This window comes from Phascolarctos cinereus, unplaced genomic scaffold, assembly GCF_003287225.1.
Source record: "Phascolarctos cinereus isolate Bilbo 61053 unplaced genomic scaffold, phaCin_HiC Scaffold_2;HRSCAF=192, whole genome shotgun sequence".
NCBI lineage: Eukaryota > Metazoa > Chordata > Mammalia > Diprotodontia > Phascolarctidae > Phascolarctos > Phascolarctos cinereus.
In genome coordinates, this window is record NW_027555625.1 from 227,227,034 (window position 1) to 227,252,558 (window position 25,525).

General features: G+C 44.7%; 2 protein-coding genes across 3 annotated transcripts; one reads left to right on the top strand and one right to left on the bottom strand.

Annotated features, from left to right (window-relative positions):
* Positions 1 to 1,085: 1,085 nt before the first annotated feature.
* LOC110206583 (neuritin-like) lies at positions 1,086 to 7,229 on the top strand. The gene is made up of 3 exons (XM_020984090.2): positions 1,086 to 1,253; positions 2,545 to 2,668; positions 6,812 to 7,229. The coding sequence occupies exons 1-3, from the start codon at positions 1,202 to 1,204 to the stop codon at positions 7,029 to 7,031; spliced, it is 396 nt and encodes a 131-aa protein (XP_020839749.1). The 5' UTR covers positions 1,086 to 1,201; the 3' UTR covers positions 7,032 to 7,229.
* A 1,864-nt stretch (positions 7,230 to 9,093) lies between these two features.
* Positions 9,094 to 14,182, bottom strand: SYS1 (SYS1 golgi trafficking protein). Of its 2 annotated transcripts, none has more exons than XM_020984085.2 (4): positions 13,940 to 14,169; positions 13,207 to 13,516; positions 11,271 to 11,338; positions 9,094 to 10,151 (listed from the first exon to the last, which is right to left on the bottom strand). In XM_020984085.2, exons 2-4 carry the CDS (start codon positions 13,366 to 13,368, stop codon positions 9,911 to 9,913), a joined length of 471 nt encoding a protein of 156 aa, XP_020839744.1. In that variant the 5' UTR covers positions 13,369 to 13,516; positions 13,940 to 14,169; the 3' UTR covers positions 9,094 to 9,910. The 2 variants fall into 2 exon arrangements, with proteins under 2 accessions (XP_020839744.1, XP_020839746.1); XM_020984087.2 differs by lacking the exon at positions 9,094 to 10,151 and adding an exon at positions 10,158 to 10,249 and having other exon boundaries at positions 13,940 to 14,182.
* Positions 14,183 to 25,525: the final 11,343 nt, after the last annotated feature.

Consider the following 25,525-nt stretch of genomic DNA (forward strand, 5'->3'; position numbering starts at 1 on the left):
AGAGAAGAAAAGACTGGAGGGGAAGGAAGCGGGCAGCCCTGGACAGGAAAGCCAAGAATGCTGGGACTTAACTGCAGAGCAGAATTAATCCTGGGCTAACCCAGGTCTGGCCAGCTAGTAGGGCTCATCGTGATCTGGACGTCACAATTGTTTAGCTCTGGCTTCAGAACCCTCCCCTTTCCATTCCCCACCTCAAAAATTATCTCCGGGAGAGAAAAGGAAAAAGGGATGCAGTTCCTCCCAGAGTGCCAATCTGGAGTGGGCACTTGTACCCTTGTGTGGTAGGGGATATATTCAGACAATTTTGATCTTACAATATAGCCTCCGATGCTTTACTGTGGGATGACCATCATCCTGATCTTTGCCAAGCCTCTGGCAGCTCTTACCAATTTGGAAAGGCTAAATTTAGAATTGGATAGGATCCTTAGAGATCCTCATTAATACAGATGGGGAAACTGAGACCCAAAAGGGGAAGTGAAATGCCCAGGATCACTCAGCTGGCTAGAGTCAGAGCCAGAATTAGAACTTATATTCTCGATTTCGGAAACCAGAGTTCTTATCATTGATTCAAACTGATATTTTAAATAATTTATTGAAAAGGATTAGCAATCTGGCAGATTGGATAAAAGATGTAGAGGACCGGGAGACCTGGATTCTAAGTTTAGCCAGAGATTCCTTCCTGATTCTGACTCTGGACTTCAGTTTCTTCCCTTATAAGAGTATTGGATCTATGACCATAGGATCGTAGGATGACAGATTTTGATTTTGAGCTGAAAGGAATCTAAGAAGCCATAGTTCCCACCCCCTCACTTCACAGATGAGTCCGTGGAGTTGGTGATTTGCGCAAGATCACGCAGGTAGTAAGCTTAAGAGGAAGGGTTTGGATCCAACTCTTCTGAATCCAGTCAGTGCCTTTTCCCTCGTAGGACTCCGGTCCCACAGTTCCTCCTTTGATACTTATCTATTATCAAGCCTCTGGTGGGGACCCGGCGGCAGCTGGTCTTGGCCAGTGAGCCTGGCCAGGTGCGGAACCTGGGGCGGTGAAGCAGCCGCACACTGGGCAGCGGAGGGAGGGAGGAGGGAGCCAAGCGGTAGGAGCTAACGAGTTGGCGCAGATGAAGCTAAGCGTGAGCGGTTTGGGCTCTGGGTTCCGCTGCTCTGTCTTCCACATGGGACCCCGAAGACTGCGCTGAGAGGGACCATGGCGTTGGGTCTTCTGCTCTCGGCGCTGCTGCTGCTGCTGCCCTCCTTTGGTAAGGCACCCAAGATATCCTGAAGCGTTAACAGCATCCCTCTGCGACGTGCCCTTTCTGTCCACTCCTCAACATCCGTCCTCCCGCCTCCAGCCCCCAAGGTGCGCACTCTCCTCCCAAGGCAAACTCTCACTTCTGCGGTCTCATTTCTTCTCTTTGGGGCTGCGACTGTGCGCCTTCTGTCCCAGTTAAGTCCCTGAGCTGCGCGCTCTTCTTGCCCAACGCAAACTGCCTGTGATCCTCCAGACCTAGAGCATGTGCGCTCTCAGGCAGCCTCTGCGCCCAGGCTTAGCCTCCGCCCCTGACGCGTTTCTTCTTATTTAACACCTTCAGTTTCTTCTCTCTCTCTCTCTCTCTCTCTCTCTCTCTCTCTCTCTCTCTCTCTCTCTCTCCCCCCCCTCCCTCTCCCCTCTCTCTCCCTCTCTCTCTCTCTCTCCCTCTCTCTCTCTCTCTCTGTCTCCGTCTCTCTCTCTCTCTCTCTCCCTCTCTCTCTCTCTCTCTGTCTCCGTCTCTCTCTCTCTCTCTCTCTCTCTCTCTCCCTCTCTCTCTCCCTCTCTCTCTCTCTCTCCCTCTCTCTCTCTCTCTCTGTCTCCGTCTCTCTCTCTCTCTCTCTCTCTCTCTCTCTCTCTCTCTCTCTCTCTCTCTCTCCCTCTCTCTCTCTCTCTCTCCCCCTCTCTCTCCCTCTCTCTCCCCCTCTCTCTCTCTCTCTCTCTCTCTCTCTCTCTCCCTCTCTCTCTCTCTCTCTCTCTCCTCTCTCTCTCTCTCTCTCTCTCTCTCTCTCTCCTCTCTCTCTCTCTCTCTCTCCTCTCTCTCTTCTCTCTCTCTCTCTCTCTCTCCCCCCCCCCCACCTCCCACTCCGGTAGGCTTCCTGCTCTCTACCCGCGGAACCTCTCCCTTGGTCCTTGAGCCTGCCTTGGCTCCTTTCTTCCCAGCTCAGCCCCAACTTACTTTTCTCTCTCACTGCCTGGGGCAAAATGAGCTTAACTGAAAGCTGGGGTGGGATGGGAAGATGGAGATAAAGGGCCCGGGAGGGCCCTGAGAGAAAGGAGTGAGCTGTGGTGTTTTAAGAGCATGCTCTCTCTAGGGCACAGAGGGAGCAACAGGAGAGCTAGAGTTTGGATGTGGGGGCTGGGATAAGTTGTTATTCAGTCATATCCAACAGGTACCAGGCTGGGGACTGGGGTGGGGGTCGGGGGAGCTGGGCTACCGACTTATACTAAGACTCCATACAGAGCAGGGCTAGCTCATTCCATCCCATTCCCTGCCTCCTCTTCCCTGCCTTCTACTCCAGGGACTTCAGTCAGGGCTCAAGACGTCCAGGTGGAATGCCTTCAAGTATACCGAGGATTCTCTGCCTGTGTACTGCAGCTGGGAAGCAGCATGGCTGAGGCACAGGGGCTGCCCGCAGTCTGTGGGTGAGTAACGTTCATCCTTCCTCCTCCTCTGCAGGCCACTTGCCTCACGTATCCCCCACCAGCCTTGGTGGCCCCCACAGGTCCTACCTGGAAGGGTTGGAAGGATGAAGGGGACTGAGATCAGAAGAACCGAGATGACACTCTCATTCACTCCTTTTCACCTGCTTCACTAGGATGCCCTAAGGGTGACCTCATTTCTTGCCACTAATGAGCAGCTGCTCAACCAACCACCCTCGGGGAATTAATTACCCATGGTATTTGAAAGGGGAATTTGTGTTCCTTCATAACCTCCCCACGGTGCCCATGCAAGCCTTATTTTCTGATGGTGATAAAGAATATTTCTCATGGAAAGCTGTGCAAAATCTGCCATTACCTGAAAGGAAATACTTTACTGACCTGTCAGAAGGCTGGTGGTTTTAAGTTTCTTTGAAACTCATGGTCTTTCACGCAAAGAGCACTGGACAAGGTCAGGTCTGATCCAAAGTCTGTTACCTTCTCTAGCATCTCCACTCTTAATAAATGTTTGCTGGATACGGGTTCTAATCCTGCCTTTGCACTAATTCACTGTGTGACAAATCACTGCCGGAGCCTCAGTTTACAATGAAAAATGAAGTAGTAGAACTAATTAATCCCTAAGGCTCCTTTCTTATAATTCTATGACTTACCTGAAAGGATTGAAGTACAGATGGGGACAAGGTCACACAGCAAAAAAAAGGATCCCCTGCCTCCCAAGCCCAATTGGTGTTCTTTTTCCCCAGGGAAAGCCACAACTAAATAGTGAAGATAAGGCCAGGATTCAGTGAAGTCCTACTTTGAATTCTTTACTGCCTCTTTAAATCTGATTTTCCCTCTTCCCCAAATAGCAAAATATGCCTTAGAACACCAAGGCACCATGTTCTTCTCCTCACGTCATCTAAATAATTCATCTCAATTTTGGCCTCACTTTCCTCCCTTCATAGTCCCACAATTAGCTAGTTCAGCCACATATATTGTCTTTCCCCCATAATTCCTTTGCCCCTTTGTCTTGTCATTCATTGGCTGTCAACCCTACATCTCCCCAGCTATCTGATTTTTCCACCTCACTCTTCTGTATCTGATTAATACTAGAAGCCACACATCTGTGTCCACTACAAATTCATACATGTGTGTGTGTATACTGCAGTTAAACATTTATTAGGACACCACTGGTTACAATATATATCCAGATGATAAACAATGGGGCAGCTGGGTGGCACAGTGGATAGAGTGCCAGGTCTGAAGTTAAGAAGACCAACCAAGCCCTCAGTGCTGTACAGCAATCCTTTTGTTCTTCTTTGATTGCCTATTCTGTTTCCTCACAGTGACTATTCCAAATCTCCTCTCACCAAGACCTCTTCCCTTTTAACAGTCATTCTCATCTCCTGTTTTACCGCTTGTGAACTCCCTTCATGGACTTACTTCATACATACCTCAGAACCTCTCTAAATTATTTCCTGCTGTCTCTCCTTTACTCTAGCTTCTTAGAGAAGTGACCTTTCTCCTTGCCAAGAAAAACCTCTCTACTTGTGTCCTGGCTTTCACATTCTTCTACCATGTCTTCTCTTGCTCTCATCAACAAGGTCTCTCTAGGGGCAGCTAGGTGGCACAGTGGATAGAGCACTGGCCCTGAAGTCAGGAGGACCTGAGTTCAAATCCGGCCTCAGACCAAACACTTGACACTTACTAGCTGTGTGACCCTGGGCAAGTCATTTAGCCCCAATTGCCTTTAAAAAAAAAAAAGAGAATGAACAAGGTCTCTCTAAACTGGCTCCCTCCCCAGTACAAACAGGTTTTCATCTACCTTATCTGCTATCCTCTCAAGTTTCATCTCTTCTCTCTTTCACTGTTCATTTCCTCAAAAGAATAATTTACATTTGCTTCTTCCATTTCCACACCACCTATTCATTTCTTAACCATTTGCAATCTAGCTTCCAATCCCACCACTGGAATGAAACTGCTTTCTCCAAGATTACTAGTGCTTTCTTAACCACTAAATTGGACAGCTTCCCAGTCAGCACTTTTCTTGACCTTTCTGCAGATATTGCCAATGTTAAATCACCTCCTCCTAACTGACAAACTTCCATCACACTGCTCTCACTTAGTTCTTCTATCTGTCTGCCCAAGTTGTTCCTCAGTCTCCTTTGTCAGACCATCCATCTCCTACCCCTCTAGCAGCGGGTCCCCAAGGCTCTGTCCCGTGCCTTTGTCTTCCCTTTATGCTCTTTTTCTTGGCGATGACATCTGCTTCCATTGGTTTAGTTACCATCTCTACCCATCTCTACTTCCAAATCTAAATATTCAGCTGTAGTCCTCTTCTTCCTAGATGTGCTGTCAGCAACTCAAGCTCAACATATCCAAAAACAGAACTAATTCTCTTCACCAATTAATTTACCCCTCCTTCAAACTTCCTTATTTCTCTTGAGAATACTATCTTCCTAATCAACTAGATTTGTAACCTAAGAATCATCTTTGAATATTCATCTACCTTCACCATCCCCCAAAGCCAATGAATTACCAAGTCTGTTAGATTCTACTTTCACATCTCTTAAAATAAAAATAATAATAGCTAGCATTTATATAGCACTCACTACATGCCAGGAACTTTACAAATATTATCTCATTTGATCATCATGCTATTATCCTCACTTTACAGTTGAAGAAACTGAGGCAAACAGGTTAAATGACTTGCTCGAGGTCACACAGCTAGCGTCTGATGCTGAATTTGAATTTACATCTTCCTGATGCCTAGCCTAGCAATCTATCCACTACCCACCTAGCCTCTTCTGTCCACTCATGGAGTAATACCATAGTTAAGATCTTTTTTCACATCTTTCCTAGGCTTTTTAATAGGCTCTAGTTGGTTTCTGTTTTTAGTTTTTCCCTCTTTCTAGTCTTTCCTGAACTACTAAAATAATTTTCCTAAAACACAGGTCTAACCATATCACTCCACTCCCCTGCTCAAAGAATCTCGAATGGTTTCACATTTGTTCTAACCTGGTATTTAAAGCCCTTCTAAATTTGGCTCCCACCCAGGTTTCCAAATTGTTTTTCTTGCTTCTCTGCTTTCTACACTCCATGTTCTGGCCAAACTGGACTTTTGTCTCTTCCCTGCACTCAACATTGTATCTCCTATGCTACAGGCTCAAACTGGCACATGTCCCGTGCTAGGCATCCACTTTTCCATCATCTCTGCCACCCAGAAACCTCTCCCAATAAGACTAAGCTCAGGTACCATCTCCTAAGAGAAGCCTTCCCTCACTGATAAATTGGAACTTGACCAGTGAGCACCATGATAATGGAGGGCCTCAAGTAGATGCCATGTGAAGATCTGTTGGAAGGAACTAGGCATGTTTAGCCTGGGAAAGAAACTCAGTCAGAACATGATTTTAAGTATTTGAAAGGCTGTCAAGTTGAAGAGAGATTAGACTTGCTCTTTTTGGCCCAAGGGCAGAACTAAACTGAAAAGGGTGCAAGAGGCAAATTTAGGGCTTAATGTAAGAGAAAGCTGAACAGTTAGACCTCTCCAAAAGTGGAATGGGCTGCCTCAGGAGATGGGGGGCAGATCCCCTTTTGGGGAGCCTTTAATCAAAGACTTGCTGGCAAATCTGCTGTCAAAGAGATTCTTTTTAGGGTAAGAGTTAAATCAGTCAGCTTCTGGGGCAGCGAGGTGGTACAGTGAATAGAACACTGGCCCTGGATTCAGGAGGACCTGAGTTCGAATCCGGCCTCAGACACATAACACTTACTAGCTGTGTGACCCTGGGCAAGTCACTTAATCCCATTGCCTAGCCAAAAAAATAAACTAAATAAATAAATGGATGGATAAATAAATAAATAAATCAGTCTTGAGCTCCCTTCCAAATCTGAAATTCCAGAGTGATTCCCTGTTCTGTAATTGTTGTCTCGCTCCTCAGTTTTCCTTGTATCACATTTGTGTACATGTTAGATCCCACTACCAGCACAATCCCTGGTAGAACGCAGGCTCACTGAGGACAGGGATTTTGTTTTTGTCTTTGTGTTTAGCACCTAACACATTTATACATAGAAGAGGCTTATCATAAGGCTTTTGTTGACTAAAGTATACAAAGCCCTGAGAGGCTACTTCTCTGGTCCTTTTGGCTGCAGGTACTGGGAAGAGTTTCACGCCTGTGCCCTGACTACCCTCCAGGACTGTGAAGAAGAAGCTACCCTGATCTGGGAGACATTAAAAAAGGAATCTAGGAATCTTCACTTTCCTGGGAACTTGTTTGAGCTATGCAGCCCTAAGGGTTCTGGTGGGCCAGGCCCTTTACTCCTCCTACCCTGGCACCTGCTGGGCACTGCTCTGCTTCTTGTTTGGTTCTAAGCAAGCTTGGGACAGTGCATGGAACCTGCCTCCCTGAGCCAAACCCTCTCCTGGTCCAAAGGAAAGAAGATCCTTTACTGCCATGTGCTAAGCCACATGAGCCAATGACTAACACCCACTGGTTTCCTGCCTAGGTAGCACCACCCCAGTGTCCCATGCTGAGAAAAGAAGCTCAATGTATCCTTTGCAATTAAAAACCTTCCTGTGAAGCAGGAGTCTTGCATTTTATGGATTTTGCCATGTATCAGCAAACCTTCCTTAGAAAGTCAACTTGGAAAGAAGGGAAGCAGACCTGTCAGAGTTGACGTATTAGAAACTCTGCATTCCCAGTATTAATGAGATTTTCCTACTATGTGAGGTCCAAATAATAATAGCTCACTTTGAAACAGCACTTGCCTTACAGCAGTCCTTTGAGCTAAGTTAGTGTAGAAAGCATTATCCTCACTTTACAGATGAGGAAACAGGCCCAAAGAGGGCAGTTGATTGGCCCAGGTCACAGTATAGTAAACAGCAGAACCCAGGACCTCTAACTAGTGCTATTTCCACCATACTACTTCTTTTCAAATCTACAATAACTATTAAGAGACGGCATTGCCAGGCCATATGACTGTCATGTAAATAGGGCGTTAAGGCTTGCTTTGCAAGCCTCTAAGGATGTTATTGAGTCTAAGCTTCCTAACAGGCCTGTGAGGAAGGAATTAGAAGTACCTTCTTTAAGTTCATTACTTATTATTCCACTATACCAGAAATCAAATTTCAAATCAACTGAAGCAAAAGGAAAAGAGGATGCCCTTCTACAGCTCTCCCTTCTCATAATATCCTATGGAGTCACCATTCCCTTATAAGATGCAGGGATTTAACCAGGATAAGAAAACTTGGGGTTTTGTCTGCTGGGACCATTGTGGAGAGAATTCATGCACTGGGTATGAAGCTGGACCCCTTCCAAAACAGAAAACCTATGTCAGTTTCTATGCCTTTCCCCACTTTTAAAGAATTAAACTTTAATAAAGTCACTCTCTTCCATCTCCTTGTATGGCAAAATACCACCTTTTGGACTTCCCTCATAGTCCAAGCTTTACCCTTTCCCAGTGTTTCTCCACCCAAGCATTTGCCTTCTTAAATTTGAACCTAGTTAGCCTTTAACCCTCCCTCTACAACATTAAAATCCAGAGCAGCATGGGAAATTCAGTGACTTCTTAAAGTAAAATCTACATTCCCTTCCCAGCTCTGGAATTAGTAAAGTGGAAAAATCTTGGCATTTTACAGGTCTTTGGGACAGGTTTCTGGCTCACACCTCTTCTCCATAAAGAAGCAAAAATTACTATGACTCATTAGCACCAAAAGTAGGTGCCAGGCAAATGTGGAACAGAACAGAGACTTTACCATCACTGTCAGCTGGGCTAAGAAATGATCAGGAGATGGTGGTGGTTTCTCTCCACTTGGTTTCGAAAGCAATTTCCTTAGAGCCTGGGAGGGGGAGTAGACTGGACTTGTAATGGTAAGAGCAGGACAGAGGGCTATCTAAATCCTGAAATGGTAGAGCAGGACAGGAACTTCAGTCATCTAGTCTGACCTTCTCATTTGACAGATGAAGAAACTGAAGCTCCAAAAGGGGAAGTTAGTGGCTCAAGATCACAGTTAGTTGCTGACTGAGACAGGACTGAAAGCAGTTTCCTGGTTTAGCATTCTCTTCATCAAAGCACACTGGTTCTTTACAAATTTATTAATAACTCTTATTTCGGTAGCACTTTAAGGCTTTGCAAAATGCAGTCAGTGCAACAGCTCAGTGAGTCAGGTTGGATCAGTATTATCCCTCTTTTACAAGTAAGGAAACTGAGGCTTAAGAGAATGGCCATTGGTCACATCACTAGTGAGTATCCAAACCAGGACTGGAACCCTTCTCCTCATTCCAGTTCTTGTGTTTTTTCCACTCTACCATCCTGCTCTGCTTGTACAATGGAAATGTTGCCCCTACAACCCAGGAGGGGAAACAAGAGGCCTGCACCTTTGTGAGACATTCTTCCCAATAGCTTATCACAGTAACACAAAGTCAGCACAGGCAGAACTGGAAAATACTGTATTTCTGTACAAAGGAAGTCAAGGAGCTGTCAGCCACTCCAACAGGAAATCCTTCCCCGAAGGAGCATCTCGACAGCGAAGCACTCCCTCCTCCTCCTAGCCACATCATCCCCAACGGGAAAGAGAAAAACCCTGGATGGGAACACTGTGCTTGTCCCATCACTGAGTAACCTTGTATTCCCATCTGTACTATAGTTCCAAGGGAAGAGGGAGTAATTGCCGAGGGTCCTAGGAGCTACCTCGCGTAGGAAGCAGGGGCAAGGGACAGGACAGACAAGGTGGAGCCAAAGGAAGGTCACTGGCCAGTATGTGTGTTTCAGGGTAGAAGGCTTTGGATTTCACTGGCATTCTGTGCCTCCATCAGCCTTGATGACCATACCATTTATGACCTCCCCATCCACAGAAACACATTATTATCCCAAACTGAACTTCTTTGGTCCAGTAAAATTGGAGAAGTTATATTTATCCCAAGTAGGCAGGGTGACTAGACAGGCAAGTGATTTACTCCTATCATGAGTTTCTTGATCTTTTTCTTTAAAAAAAAAAAAGGATGATGAGAAAAATAGTGGAGTGAGATGTCTCCGATTTTTGCTTGCTCCTTTTAATCTGCCTTGGCCCATAGGAAAGGTTCTCTTCCTGATGCATTTCTTCCCTGCAGATACCACTGCCTCAGCTTATGCCCTGTGGCTGACTGGTGGAGCCTGCTTCTCCCACACCAATGTCAACTTCACAGTGCCCAAGATCCTCTCAATGCCAGCAAAAAGACCTGGAGGGCATACATGGCCCCAGAAACCAATCTCCTAGACATTGGATTTGGGAGTAGAGTTAAGAGGGATCTCCTTGAGCTCCGTCCTCATACAGAGGTACTCCCCAATCACAGCCATCAGGGCAATACAAACAGCATGTACCAGCCACCAAGTCAGCGATGAAGGGAAATGGGAACTGTAGATCCAACATCCCAGGAGGTGGAAGAAGTGGACTGTGACAGTGAAGTCCAAACACTGTTTCCCTCGACGGATGAAGTATAACAAACCAAGAGCACTGTCATGGGGGACAAAATGGAGAGAGATCACTGGCTGGGTTGGCCTTCCTTTGAGAGAAGCATCTAGCAGTTTGAAGGGAACTCATCTGACAGGTCACTGATTAGACGGAATGAAGCACAACAGTTGTAAGGATAGGAAATGGGCAAACAACATACACAGAATATCACAGCATGAAGTAACTTTAGACACTACATAGTCTAACTTCATCATTTTATGTATGAAGTTCCTGAGGACCAGAGAGAAGTGACTTGCCCAGGGTGGTCACAACAGAATGGAGACCCAGAATCTTTGTCTCTTGGGTCTCAGCTCAATGGTCTTATCTCAAGACCACATTACATATGGCAGAAAGATACAGATATAAACCTGTCAGAATTACTTTTCTATGGAAACTAGAAATAGGGTAGATGCCTGAATAAGCTCACATTTTTTCTCTCCTCCCTAAAAAGGGGTTGTAGTTGTTCGGTTATGTCCAACTCTTTGTGACCTCATTTGGGGCTGTCTTGGGAAAGACACCCGAATAGTTTGTCATTTCCTTCTTCAGCTCACTTTACAGATGAGGAAACTGTGGCAAACAAGGTTAAGTGACTTGCCCACGTTCAAATAGCTAGTAGGTGTCTGAGGCCAGATTTGAACTCAGGTCTTCCTGAATCCAGGGCCAGCACTCTATCCACTGAGCCACCTACCTGCCCCTGAAAGGGGCACTCATATCAAGTGAGAATCTGAGAGGATAGCCCTAATACTTGGCCAAAAGAAGCTTTGTCTTAGGAATTCCACGTGGTTATGTCCAACTCTTTGTGACCTCATTTGGGGCTGTCTTGGGAAAGACACCCGAATAGTTTGTCATTTCCTTCTTCAGCTCACTTTACAGATGAGGAAACTGTGGCAAACAAGGTTAAGTGACTTGCCCACGTTCAAATAGCTAGTAGGTGTCTGAGGCCAGATTTGAACTCAGGTCTTCCTGAATCCAGGGCCAGCACTCTATCCACTGAGCCACCTACCTGCCCCTGAAAGGGGCACTCATATCAAGTGAGAATCTGAGAGGATAGCCCTAATACTTGGCCAAAAGAAGCTTTGTCTTCGGAATTCCATGTGGCCTTGTGAGGCTGGGGATACTCACCAGGTAAGAGCATTGAGAATGAAGGCCATCATAGATAGACGGCCAGGGGCAGTAGAGAAGCCCAGGATCTGAGGAAGAACAGAGAAGGAAGAAATCACAAATGAATGGAGTGACACTGGATACGAAGATGATTTTTCGGCAAGAGCCTGGATCAAGAACCCCAGCAGGATAATGATAATGAAATGACATGCTAATAACAGCTCAGATTTACATAGTATTTTAAAATTATTTATATACACATAAACAAAAAACTTCTATTTGAGAATCAAATATTCCCGTTTTTCTCAAGTAAAGATACTGAGGCTCAAAGAGAATAAAGAGGAAAAAGATCAGAACCTATTACCAAATAAGGGCTAGGTAGGTGTTGCCTAGATCTATGCACATTTTTATTCAGATGTGGGTGAGAAATTAAATCCTGAGGCTACTGAGGCCCAGTTGGGTACATAAGTACCCAATAACCTGATGATAGATCCTGGCCCAGGCTATGCCTCCAGGAAAAGTACCTACTGGGTAGCTTTGACTATGTCCCTGGAGTCTCAGCAAGGTCTAGAGGAGAAAGGTGGTAGTGGATTCTGACTATTCCTCCAGCCTCATCTCCCTATACTACCTCCTCAGGCACTCTGCTCTCCAACCCAATGAACTGCTCACTATCTCCCTACATATTCTACATCTTCCTGTCTCTGACAATGTGCCCTTCAACTCTACCTGAATCTTTTCCAGCTCAGATTAAACGCCACCTTTCCTGATCTTTACCTTCTTTGAACATGGTAGACTCTGTACTTTTCTTATGTTTATCATACTCTGTCCTTTGTATATATTGTACTTATCAGTGGGTCTTAGCTTATCCCAGCCCTAGACTCCTGATGGGAAGCTCTGTTAAGGCAAAGAGATTGGGTCTCATTGATCTTTATTTACACCCAGTCCACCTCCAACAGACAACCCAAAACTTTTTTGAGTGAATGATAATCACAATTCCTGGTTCTATAGTGACTAATAGTTTACAAAGTGCTTTCCATTCACCACTCTTCCAGTGAGCTAGATAATAATGTTAAGTACAATTGTCTCCCTTTTATAGATGAAGGAACCAAAGCTCTGAAAGGGGAAAAGTACTTTTTTTTCAAAATTATACATCTAGTAAGTGGTAAAGAGAGCTAAGACTTCAACTTAGGTGTCCTGACTCTGAGTCCAGTACTCTTTCCATTACTACCACACTGTCTCTGACTGAGCCCTGAATTCCCCTGTCTCAATCTTTGCCACAATGCCTAGAATGGTTTCCCACCCTCCACTCCTCCCATTCCCCCATCCCACTCCACCTGTCCAATTTCTACCCATCCTAAAAAGCCCAAGTCAAATACCATTTCTAGGATGTCTACTCCCCCCATTAAGTAACACCGTTCCTCTTTAGACCTCAAATACTATTTCGTTTCACCCTCTTTATTTATCATGTAACACATTACATAATGATTTGCATCTGTGTTTCAATTCGATCTACTATATTATAAATTCCATGACAACAGGTAACTTGTCTTAGCTCACCTTTGCAGCTTTGTATAAGCACAAATCTCTGTGCACAGTAAGTACTTAATGATTAACAAATTTGTGCTGGCTGGGTGCCCAAGTTAAACAGGGACCAAGTGACACACTGAGGAGCTGCGTGAATGAGAGGACTGAATGAGGGACTTCCTGCCCACCAGGGTGACTGAGTGGGTGACTTGAGTGTGACTGGCTGGCTGACCAGGTGGCTAGTCTGACTGATGACTGGCTGGGTGAGTGGGTGACTGAATAACTGGCTGAAAGTATGAGCCACTGAGTAGCTGAATGAATGAAAGTGATTGTTAGTGAAGGCGTGACTGACTGAACGAGCACGTTCCAGAGACACTGAATGTGGACCTTCCACAACCTCTGGGCTGAACATCTGGTTTCCGAGGACCCTTACCTCCGGGCTGAACATCTGGTCCAGAGTGGGGCTGCTCTGCACCAGGCTGTCCACCAGCGCCAACCACAGACCCAGGGAGCCATAGTACACGTTCTGCATGAGGACGATCTGGGAGACGATCAGGATGGGGTCCCACACGTAGCTGCGGAACTGGCCGGCCATGGCCAGGGCTCCAGGGCTCCAGCCTCCAGTTTCAGCACCCCTGCTGCCTGCTTCGCCCAGTGGTCTCCACGTGTATCCAAGCCATGGGAAGGGGAAGTGTGGAGGTCGAGGGCGGAGCCTTCGGGGTCGGGGTCCAACGTGCAGTCAGCTGGCAGGGAGAACTTCGATAACCATGACAACCCACATCCTTGAGCCATCCTCCTCCCTCCTCCCGACACTTGGCAACCCCTAGGAGAGGGGAGCTGAGGCAATTGAGGCCGCAAACAAGCAGTCTTCAGGGCCAGAGCACTCAGCAGCATTTATACCAAGCCGCTCTTCCTCCCACCCCGCCATGTTCCACCTTCCGATAGCTTGAATACTGGGGAGAAGCGCAGGGTGAGGATCGGCCTGTTTCCATGGTAACCAGACCCTCCCTCCACAGGGGCGGGGGGGGGGCGGGAAAAGGAGAGGAACGGACGAGCCCATTTCTGACAGAGGGTGGGGGGGAAGAGGACCCTGAGAGATCAGGCTGCCCCACTCCGGAAGGTAAGGCAGGCTCTCGAACCTCCGCAAGAGTCTGAGGTTCACTCACCCAGCTACGGACTGTGGGGCCAGTAGCTCGGCCCAGTCTCACCACGTAGCCTTTCGAGCGGCGCAGACAGCTGGAACCATGGTGGTGGTGGCACCTAGAGCGCCGCTACTCCGCCGTGTCACAGCCCCAGTAGGGGAAGGGAGCTAACGCTTCCGGGGACACGGTAGGGGGCGGGGAGGAAGACTGGAGAGAAATCCGGATTTGCACAGGCGCACTAGGAATGACCCGCGAAAGAAGCGGGGCGGAGGAGAGGGAGAGCTGCTGAGGAAGAAGAAGGCGCACATGCGCATTAAGGAAATCGAAGAGAAACGGAAGTGGGGCATTAGCTCAGTGGAACGCGCGTGCCCTCTGGCGGGAGCCAGTAGTTGAATGGCTTGGGAACCGAAGAGACGCTGTTGGAAGGAAGGAGGGAGGAGTCCTGAGTAAATGTAGGAGCCAAACTGGGAAATTCCCCAGCCAGAATGGCCTTGGCTTGGATCTGATGGGGTGATGCGACCTGGGATCTGCCTTTCTTTTCAGCCCGTCTGTGGTCACTGAGCTCACAACATTGCTTGTGTACCTAGTACAATTCGAATTTTAAAGCGTTAAGTGCCTACTGTATACAAGGGGCCGTAATGGTTTCTGTGTATCAGAGAGCAACATCCCAGACCATGTCCTCAGGGAGTTCACAGTAGAGTGGTAATGATAACTTCCTTTTATTGAGGCTTACATAAGGCTTTCCTCAAACTACAGTACAACATTTTAAAAATACATTAAGCACCAACCTTGTGCAGAAAAAGGCCATCGACTATGGAGAATACCAGTGAACAAAGTAAGCTCCCAGACCCAGAAGCAAATAGATCTGCAGCCATACAGCTAGTGCTTTCCCAAGCCTCAGCCCCTTTCAAGGACTATGTTTGCAAGCCACCTTGTCTCAGAAGTCCCTGCCAGAACCCTTTGCCTTACAACAAGTTGTGACTACTCTGCCCTGGGCCATTAAACCATTTGACCAAGCCATGGTTATTTAGATACCATGCCTTTCACTGCTAGGAAAGCACCAAGGACTAGGGCCTCAAACACAAGACCAAAAAGAGACCCTAGTACATATTCTATGTGTAGTTTCTTATAGCTGTTCATTATCCCCTATTATCTTGAAATAAAGCCAAGGAACTGCCACTAAATGTGAGCTCAGTGTTGTCCCTAGGGACCAAGTAGTTACTGACCCAGAGAGATCTAACCCAGTCTCTCCGTGGGCTTTACCTGGTGGTATTTAGGGGGGGAGATCCAATTTATCACAATCTATCATAGGATACTGGAGCCATAGGACAACAGGTAGTTGTCATATGGATAGAAGGAAAAATGTATTAGGTACCCACTATGTGACAGGCATTGTGCTAAGCTCTTTACAAACATTATCTCATTTGAGATTGTATATGTATGTATATGTGTGTGCATGCTCATGTGATATATGTATATATAAACACATATATGTGCATATATGTATATGAATATATATGCAGAGAGAGAGAGAATTCTCACAATAACCCTGTAAGGTAGTTGCTACTATTATCCCATTTTACAGTTGAGGAAACTGAGGCACACAGAGGTTAAGTGACTTGCTGAGGGTGGCATAGCTAATAAGTATTAGAGACCAGATTTGAACTCAGGTGTTCCTAACTCTAGACCCAGTCACTTCAACACACAGCTTCAGATGGCTAACAAATTTCCACCTCTATCATACCTTATCTCTGAGACTGAGTTGGTGAAAATTCCTTTCTCCCAGTTACCACTCCTCACCTCATCCTCACCCACCTAAATCCTACTCTTCCACAGTCTCTATCTTCCTTGCCCCCTGGAAACCACACCTCTTAACAAGTTCCCTCTCATCCTAGACACTTTCATTTACTCAGATCTCACATCTCACATTCTTTTCATCTTCTTTCACTCAAAGAAATCTGGCTCAAGCTCCCTTTTGAGTACATTGCCACTCTCTCCAGTAACTAGTTGCTCGTTCCCTCATGGTTTCAACATAATAATATGGGAGGAAAAATAGGCATTTCTTGCTTATCACTGCCACTTCTTTAGGCCCTTTCTTTGCCACCATCACTTAGCAACCTCTCCTTCTTTGAGGTTCACCCCACTGGTTTCTGTCACCCAATTCCAACCCTCATTGTTGTCATTACTGACATCCAAATCTTTCTATTTTTTCAAATTGGCACAATGGATAGAGAGTTAGGCCTAGAGTCAGGAAGAGGAATTTAAATTTGAACTCAAACACTAGCTGTGTGACTCTGGGCAAATCACTTAACATCTCCTAACCTCAGTTTCCTCATCTGTAAAATAAAAGTAATAAATACCTACCTCTCTAGGGATAAAATGAGATAATATTTATAAAGTGCTTTGAAAACCTTTAAGCTACGTATACTACATGTAGCATATATAACATGCATACTATATGCATATACACTATTATTATTATTATCTATAATTCTTTCACAGTCTTCCTCTCAATCCCAACCCATGCCCTTATATTTAGGGACATCATCAAACACTCTAATCTCCTAGTTCACCACCCTCCTAAACTCCCATGACCTAAATCTTCATTCCATCTCAGCCACATACAGGGAAGATCATATCTTAGATCTCACCATCACCAATAACTGCTTCCTCAAAGATTATAATAATAATATTAAGGAATATAGACTAGCTTTGTGATTTCCTTGTTATAGGAAACTCCCTCTACCAATGTTAATCAGGAACTATTCTGCACAGGGTCACACACCCAGTATGTGTCAGAGGTAAAAGGCTTAAACCCAGGTTTTCCTGAATGACTCTGAGGCTAGGTCTCTTATTCATTATAGCACACTGCCAATATAATGATAATAATAGCAGCTTGCAATTATATTATGATTTAATATTTACAAGGTGCTTCACATTATCTCATCTGATCCTGAATTATGAAATTCCCAACTGACCTCATCCTCCCACCCTTCCATTTCTCCCTTTGCTTCATACTTCCTAAGCCTACTCTTCTTGTAACACCTAGTACATCACTCCTACTCTCACCTCACTTCTTCCCATCATAATCTGGACCACATGGTTAACCAGTTCAACTAAAAGCTATACTCTTCTGTCGATTCTCTTGCTCCTTTGTCCTACTACCACTCATTTCTTGACAAACTCCAACCTCTGCCATCCTCCCTCTGCTCCTACTCAGGTGTTAGTGAATACAATTGAAAGAAGTAATGAAACCATGCAAACTGGGTCTGTTACATATTTATATTATCTAAACTCAAATAAGTCTACAGTATTGATTAAAAGCCCTTTTGAACACCCCTGATGAGTCCTCGTTGCTACTCAAAAATCCTTGTATTCTTCCCCAACTGACTCTGTCTTACCACTTACAGTGAGAGTTCCAAACCTTTCCCCTCCTTTCTCAAGACATTTATGCCAACCTTTGCCCCCTTCTTGGCAGAAGACCTCATCTTTTACTTTACTAAGAAAAATCACAACTATCTAGTATAGCATGTATAAAATGGAACTCATCATCTTTTCCCCAAATCCTCTCGTCTTCCAAGCTTCCCTATTACGGTCTAGGACACCACCATCCTTTCAGTTCTCCAGGCTCTCAACTTAGGTATCATCATCTACAAACTTTCTCTCACCACCCCCAACCCCACTCCCTATATCCAATCTGTTGCCGAAGCTTTGTAGATCTCACCTTCTCTACTCCACACTTCTCTCTGTTCCACACTTCAATATTCTTATTCTCTGTACTTTTGTTCTGGTCTTTGAGAAAGAGGTAGGTGGTCTTTTTCCTTGCCAAGGTCATTCAGTTAGTCAATAAACATTTATTAATGACCTACTATGTGCCAGGTTCTGTGTGTGCTAAGCACTGAGGATACAAAAAAGCAAGAGATAGTGCTTGTTCTCCAGGAGCTAATGGGGAAAGACAACATGGAATACAAAAACAATATATACAGGGTAAATTGGAAATAATGCAAGGGAAGGTGCTAGAATTAAGAAGGATTGAGAAAGGCTTCCTTTAGAAGGTGGGATTTCAGTTGGGCTTTGAAAGAAGTCAGGAATGTCAGAGGGTAGACATGAGGGAGAGCATTCTGTGCATAAGAGACAGCCAGAGAAAATGCTCAGAGCTGAAGGATGGGAGTATCTTCTTGGAGAAGAGCAAAGAGGCTGGTGTCACTCATCAAAGAGTGGGGTAAGGGTGTATGGTGTAAGAAGACTGGGAAGGGGGAAGGGGGTTAGGTGATGAAGAAGAGCTTTGGACTTGAAACAGAGGATTTTGTTTTTGATCCTGGAGATACTAGGGAGCCACTGGGGGGGGGGGGAGAAAGAGAGAGAGAGAGAGAGAGAGAGAGAGAGAGACAGACAGACAGACAGACAGACAGAGAGTGTTTGTGTGTGTGTATGTAGGGGTTGACATGATTAGACCTGAGCATTAGGAAAATCACCTGGTAGCTGCATAGAGGACCAATTGTAGTGGAGAGAAGTTTGTACCAGGCAGTATCAATAAGCTACTACAGTAGTTCAGGTGTAAGGTAAAGAGTACTTGCACTATGGTGGTGACAATATTAAGAGAAGTTGTTCAGTCACATTCAACCCTCTGTGACCCCATTTGGGGGTTTTCTTGGCAGAAATACTGGAGTGCTTTGCCATTTTCTTCTCCAAATCATATTACAGATGAGGAAACTGAGACAAACAGGGTTAAGTGACTTATCCAGGATCACACAGCTAGTAAGTGTCTGAGGACAGATTTGAATGCAGTAAGATGAGTCTTCATGACTCTAGGCCTGGCACTTTATCCACTTGTGCCACCCAGATGCAAAGGAGAGAAAGGAGTATATTGGAGAGATGTTGCAAAGGTGAGATCTACAAAGCTTCGGCAACAGATTGAATATATGGGGTGGGGTTGGGGGTGGTGAGAGAGGGTTTGCAGATGGTGATACCTATGTTGAGAGCCTAGAGAACTGAAAGGATGGTGTGGGGAAAGCTTGGAAGGGGAGAGGGTTTGGGGAAAAGATGATAATCCATTTTATACATGCTGAATTTAAGATGTCTGATGAACACCTAGTTTGAGATGCAAGTCTGGAGGTCATTAGAGAGGCTAAGGCTGGATAAGTAAATTTAAGAATCATCAGTTTGGAGATGATAATTAAAGTCTAAAGTAGCTGTGAGGTGACCAAGTGAAGTAGTATAGAGGAAGTCAGCCCAACTCCCCTCCCCCTTTCAGCTGCAGATCCTATTCCAATCTTCTCCGAGAGCTTAGTCTTTCAATCAAACCTCCTTCTACCCATCTTCAATCAGTCCTAATCTATTAGATCCTCCCCCACAGTCTACAAATGAGCTCAGCAATCCTTAAAATACTTAACTCTGCCCTGCCCTCAAGCTACTTACTGTCGAATATCTGACTTTCATTCCTACCACTCAACTGAAACTGCATTCTTCTAAGTACCAACAACCTCTAAATACTTTCCCTGGACTCATTCTTCTGAACTTCTCCGTAAATTTAACATTGTTTACCAATCCATTCAAGCAGCTGAGTGGCAGAGTGGATTGAGTGCCAGGCCTGAAGTCAGGAAGATTGTCTTCCTGAGTTCAAATGTGGCCTGTCACTCAACCCTGTTTGCCTCAGTTTCCTTATCTGTAAATGAGCTGGAGAATGAAATGGCAAATCACTCTAGTATCTTTGCCAAGAAAACCCCAAATTGGGTCACAGAGAGTCAACATGACTGAGCAACAAATTTTTTCCCTAGTACTCTTAACTACCACCCTGCTTCCTACTCATGTTGAGTTTTTTATCTATATTTCTGCTTCAAACTGTGTGTGTTCAATTCTCTTTTGTCTAATTCAGATGACAGGAAATACATTTCCTCTCACTTTCTTCATTTTTTGTATTCTCACCCCAATTATGAGAAATAATAAGTTCTACCTCCCTCTTCCTCCTTTCCACACTGGAATATATTCCTTCTTTTACCCTCTCTTTTGTTTCTCTTCTTTATAACCTCAGGAATTAACTCCCTCCAATACCCTGATAATAAAAGTTCTGAAGGACAATTGTTTTCTTTCCCCCGTTTAGAATGCAAACCCTTTATCCACATACAGCCCCTTCCAATTAATCAAATAAATTAAACTTCCCACTTGAGTTGCCATGGTCCCTGACCTCATGGGACTCACAGTCTAACTGGGGGTTGATAACCAACACATATAACTCTCATAACCATTACAGGTGACACGGAGTTCTTAATGCCATATCAACAGAGCACATAACAACTCTTGAAAGCTATTACTCGAACCATAGAGGAGTTTCAGTCAGTGGAGGGAGGGAGCACCCACAATAATGAACATCAATAGTCTATGTGTGATGTGCAGGAATTCTAATATGCACTTTGAATGTAAAGAAACTGAGGCTCAGAGATGGGAATAAACTTATCCAGAGCCTTAGAATCACATGGAATCTTGGAATGAGAAGGACATCAGAGGTCACCAAGTTCAAACTGGATGTGAACAAGAATTCTCTCTCTACTGTATGTAACAAGGGCTTATCCAGATTTTACTGGAAGGGCTCCAATGAACTTACTGCCTATGAGACAGCCTATTTCACTTTAGACTAAATCTAATTGTTAGGAAGGTTTGCCTTAAACCAAACCTAAATCTGCCTCTCTGCAGCTTCTGCCCAACTTTTGCCAAAGGGAAGTAGTGCCTAGCCCAAGGTGATTTCGTAAGGTGTTCACCAAGCTTATACATCAAATTGGTGACAAATTCAGGTTCTGACTTAACTCGTTTTCCCACTTGACCACACTGCCTTCCTTAGAGAGAGAGCACAAACCTAACCAAAAGAACACCTGATTAAGACAGATCTAACACATGATTAGCCTGATAAGGCTAAAACATGTCACTCAGTAAGAACTGTGCTAGAGGTGAGCATTGTTAAGGGAACCTCATTTGATAATTAGGTAACTGGAAAAAAGAGAGAGTGGCCTTTCAAGTAGCCACAGTTAGGGATAGCTCATGCACAGCCCCAAACTGCTACTGATATACAACAGTCAAGAAATCCAGAGGAAGGCCCTCAGTCCCTTGAATAGGGCCCAGTACATGCACCAAGAGTGGCAATGGATGGGAAGGCATGAATGGGATGTAATCTCACCATTCCCATCAGAGGGAGAAGCCACATGGACAAGATAACAGATTTGTCAAAATATCTAAATGTGTTAGGGGTGAAACTAGTTAGTATAAAGAAAGATAAGATTCCCTTTCCCTCACAAGCATAAAATGAGATAAGCTCAAATAAGCAAAATATTTTTTAAACTTAGAAGTTTCCTCCTAGCCTGGACCTGGATACACAGCATGTAACAGAAAAGATAGCTATTGAATTGATTTAAAGGTGAAGGAAAACAAGATTGAATTGATTATTTCCCTCACCTCCCAGCCTAAGCAGACTAAAACCCAGTTCTGCTTCATTAATCCTCAATTTTCCCTTTATAGAATAGAGGTAGGGAAGGCAAAGAGCCTTGGCTTAGAATTTAGGAAACGTGCCAATTCCGAGTTTTTTGGCGAACACTGTATCACCTGGGGCAAGGCACTGCTTCCCTTTGGCAACTGTCTCCCCCTCGGTAAAAAGAAAAGGTTCATTAGACTAGATGACCTTCAAGAATCCTTCTCAGTGGAGTTTTTTGGTACTAAATTTGTTTCCAGTTTTGACATTCCACCTTCCAGACAACTTTCCTACCCAGATATTCAATGAGTCTATGAATAATTCTTCTCACCCAGTAATCAACCATTTCCTATGTCTCCTAGATTTCTGATTAAAAAAAGAAGAAGAAAAAGAAAAAGCTCCTCAGCCTGGAGGTGAAGTGTCAGTTGCCGTGGAGGAATGCAGCTGAGGAGCCAACTTCCTGTAGGAATGAAAAAGGGGAATATGGAAATAGTCCCCTTTTGAAAGTGAGCTGGGCAGTTGAAAGAACCATGAAGTTTTATCTAGCATAAGGATAAGCATGGAGAAGTGGGTACCAGAGATTAAACTTTCAGTGGGAAAGAAGTTTCTTCTTTATTGAATGAACTGTGCCTTTTTCCTCATCTGTAAAATGGGAATAATAATGCCTTCCCTATCTCACGGAGCTATTGTAAGGAAATCATTTTGCAAACTATGACACTATATGGAAATGAGTGGTTATTTGTATTATTCAGTTGGAGGATTTTACAGTATCCTGCCAGCTTGAGGCTGGAATTTAGGCTTCAGTTTCTTGGACTGTCCAACCACCCCCGTTCCCATTCAAGCTTAGTGATGTAGGGCCCATCCCCCTCTTTTCCTCACTGGGAGTGTCCTGGCCCTGCCCCCTTTTCCCAAAATGGAACTTAGAGGTGGCTAGGGGCGGGCTGAACTGGGCTGGACTGGCTGCTTGCCTGTGCTGAATAGCTGGTTTCTGATGTAATCCCTTGAGTTGTGTATGCTCCTGCAACCCTTGGGAAATCACCCTTCCTGCCTGCAGCTCTCCCCCATCCCCACTCCTTCCTACCTGGGCAAGATGCTCTTTCCCTTTACATTTGCAGTTTCACTTCTCAGCTTCCTCATCTCTGGAAACCAGCCCCCTTCTCCCACTTCTCCTTTTGGTGGTTGATTTTTTACCAGCCTCTCAGATTTGGCACCTTGGGAGACTTCCCTGTAAGACTCCGAGAGAACAGGATAATATGATTTAGAGATGTAAGGAAAGTTAGAGATCCGTTTAGTTTCTATTCTCCCCCTTAACCCCTATATTCATTCTCTTTTTCCAGCTGTTAGGGCTCTCCACCTCCCCTGGGATTCCTGGAACTCTTTGATCTCTTCCTAAGCTCGTAGAAACCCTAACTACTATTAAAGTCATAGATTTAGTACTGTGAGATACTTTGACCTTTTGATTTCCAGTCTCCTTTACATTAAATTTACATTTTTACATAAAATAAATACATTACATTAAAAATTATGGAGAATTGGTCTCCCCACTTCCCCACTCCCCATAGCTTTTGTTTAAATGGATTATTATTGACATTTACCATATGAGAAGTGAAAACATCTTAGTATTATTATGAAAAAAGTTTTAACTTCTCGGATACCCTGCAAAAGTCTCAGGAAAGGTCCTTGGACCACACTTTGAGAACAGATGCCTTAGAAATAAATCACCTCTTCCACCCCCCTCATTTTACAAGTAAAGAAACTGGGGGAAGTTAGACCAGTTAAGTGGCCTCATTTATTCATTCACCAAGCACTTATTAAGTAGTAGGCCATTGCACTAGACCTGAGGATACAACCAAACAAAAAAAAAACCCAGTACTTAACCCTCAAAGAGCTTACTTTCTATTGATGGGAAACAGCATGAACAGCTTGATAATAAATACAGTCATTTCCTTGAGAAATTTGGTAGTAGTTACTGGTGGGTTGTACAGGACTTGGGAGGGGGGGATACTCCAAGTCATATGGTCAAATTAGAATCTGAACCCAGGGTTTCAGAGGTTAAGTGATTTGCCTGGGGCCACACAGCTGACTAACCAAATTCATTGCTCTCTCCATTGCACCACACTGCTACACAGGACTCACTGAGACCAGCCTGTTGATCCCAGCAAAGAGATAGCCATCATGGGGTGGGCCCCTTTTGGCTCAGACCTAGAAAGAGAAGTTTCAAAGATTCTGAGGGATGATTAAAAGGAAGCCGGATTCCAGGGAGTAGATCAAAAGGGAGGAGAATGAGAAAAAAGAGAGACCATGTTGTGGGGCTATTTAGGAGAAAACATGGGCAAAACCATGCTGTATAGAAAGTGTACTGGCCTGGGAATCAGGAGGTCTGGGTTACAGTCTCTACTTAGCCAGTAACTCCTTCTGTGACCTTGAGCAACTTATTTTCCCTCTCTAGGCTTCAGTTTCCCTATCTATCAAATATAGAGGTTTGAGTAAATGGTCTTTTCCATCTTGAACATCCTTCCAGTCTCTCAGTCGATGAACCCACTGTAAGAATCCAGCTGGAACAGCAGCAAGCTTACTGGGCTCCCCAAAGGACACCACTAATCTAAGGAAGGAACCCATAAACCCCACAGAAAGAGGATGACCCAGTCAGTATGGAAAAAGTCACTTTTAATCTGCCTTTGATTGGAACTCAATGGTAACAGAAGCCCCAAACCAAACCAAACCACGAGGCAGTCTCCTAAGATGCTATTCTCAGTTCAAACACCAAGATGGTGCTAAAATACCCTGTAGGTCCCCTACCCACCCTCAGGTCCTTTTCAAGTGCTTCCAATGTCCCAGAAAAGGGGCAGTTTCTCCTGTGCAGATGCAGAAGGATGGTCATTCCCAGAAGAACCCCCTCTATCCTTCCTCCCATTCCAGCTGGCATGCAGGCTCCTTCACATGCTCCTGTTGTAGGGAACATTTTCGAAAAACACCTTCCCTAGGGGAATCATGTTATTGGGGCAGGTTATGCAACTGTGTACTCACAAATTTGGAAAACCCATTAGGGAGTTAAGTATCTGGCTGAACTGGGCACCAGCCAGAGATTTCATCATAATGTGAAAGAGGAACTCAAAACCACAATGTCCCAGAGATAGAGCAGACTCTTTTCCCCTAGTTCCTGCTACTCAGGTAGCTGTACTTTGAGAAACATCTTTCCCTTCTCAGGCAGCTCCTTGGGAAGTGTGAGACTCCATCGACCAATGGGAATGGATGGAATTTGTCCTGATGATCTTCTTAGGAAGACCGTAGTTGGAGCCTCATTTACTCTTCTCCATTACTCCATCCCTGCTTCCAATCCCATTTAAACAAATACTCTGCTTGGTGGTTTATGCTTCTGGGGAAAGTAATTGTGATGGAGTGGAAAGAATACTATATTTGAAATCAGAGGACCAGATATTGACTTCTAGCTCTACCACTTACTATCTATGTGACCTTAGACAAGTCATTTCACTTTTCTGGGTTTCAGGATTTGGCTAGATGATCTCTAGAGTCCTTTTTCAGTTCTAAATCCTATGATCCTATCCTTGGTGGATGATCTTTCTACTTACTCCATCTTCCAGGGCCTGGCTATTATAAGCAGGAATAGCTAAGATAACTCGCTACTGACTCTCTAGGGGAGAACCGATTTAATTTGGTTCAGTTCAAGAGATACTTATTAAATTCCTGTTGTGTTCAGAGTATTGTCTAGGGGAGATAAGATGAAAAATAACAGTGTCCCTGTCCTCAAGGAGGGTACAGTCTGGAGGGGGAGATGATAAGGCACATAAAAACAACTCCCTAAGGATGTCTGGTCACCCCATTCCCATTTTCTGTGACAATTTCCTCCATGTTTGCCTTGGGTAAGAAACATTCAGAAGTGCTCTGGTGAGGGGACAAAGAAGATGCTTTAGTAAGTTTAAAATCTTAGTGCTTGAAGAAACTTCGGGACAGTATAGTTTTTAATGGAGAAGCTCTGCTTGGGAACAATTTATGCCTGTGGGGTTGGGATGGATCTCCCAAAGGTCTATTGTATGAGTGAGTCATAGTGTTTCTAGGGAAACAGGAACATAGTGGCAACTGCCTAACATTGGGAAAGGCTGTGGCTGGACACTGTGGCTGTGGTCGACGTCAAC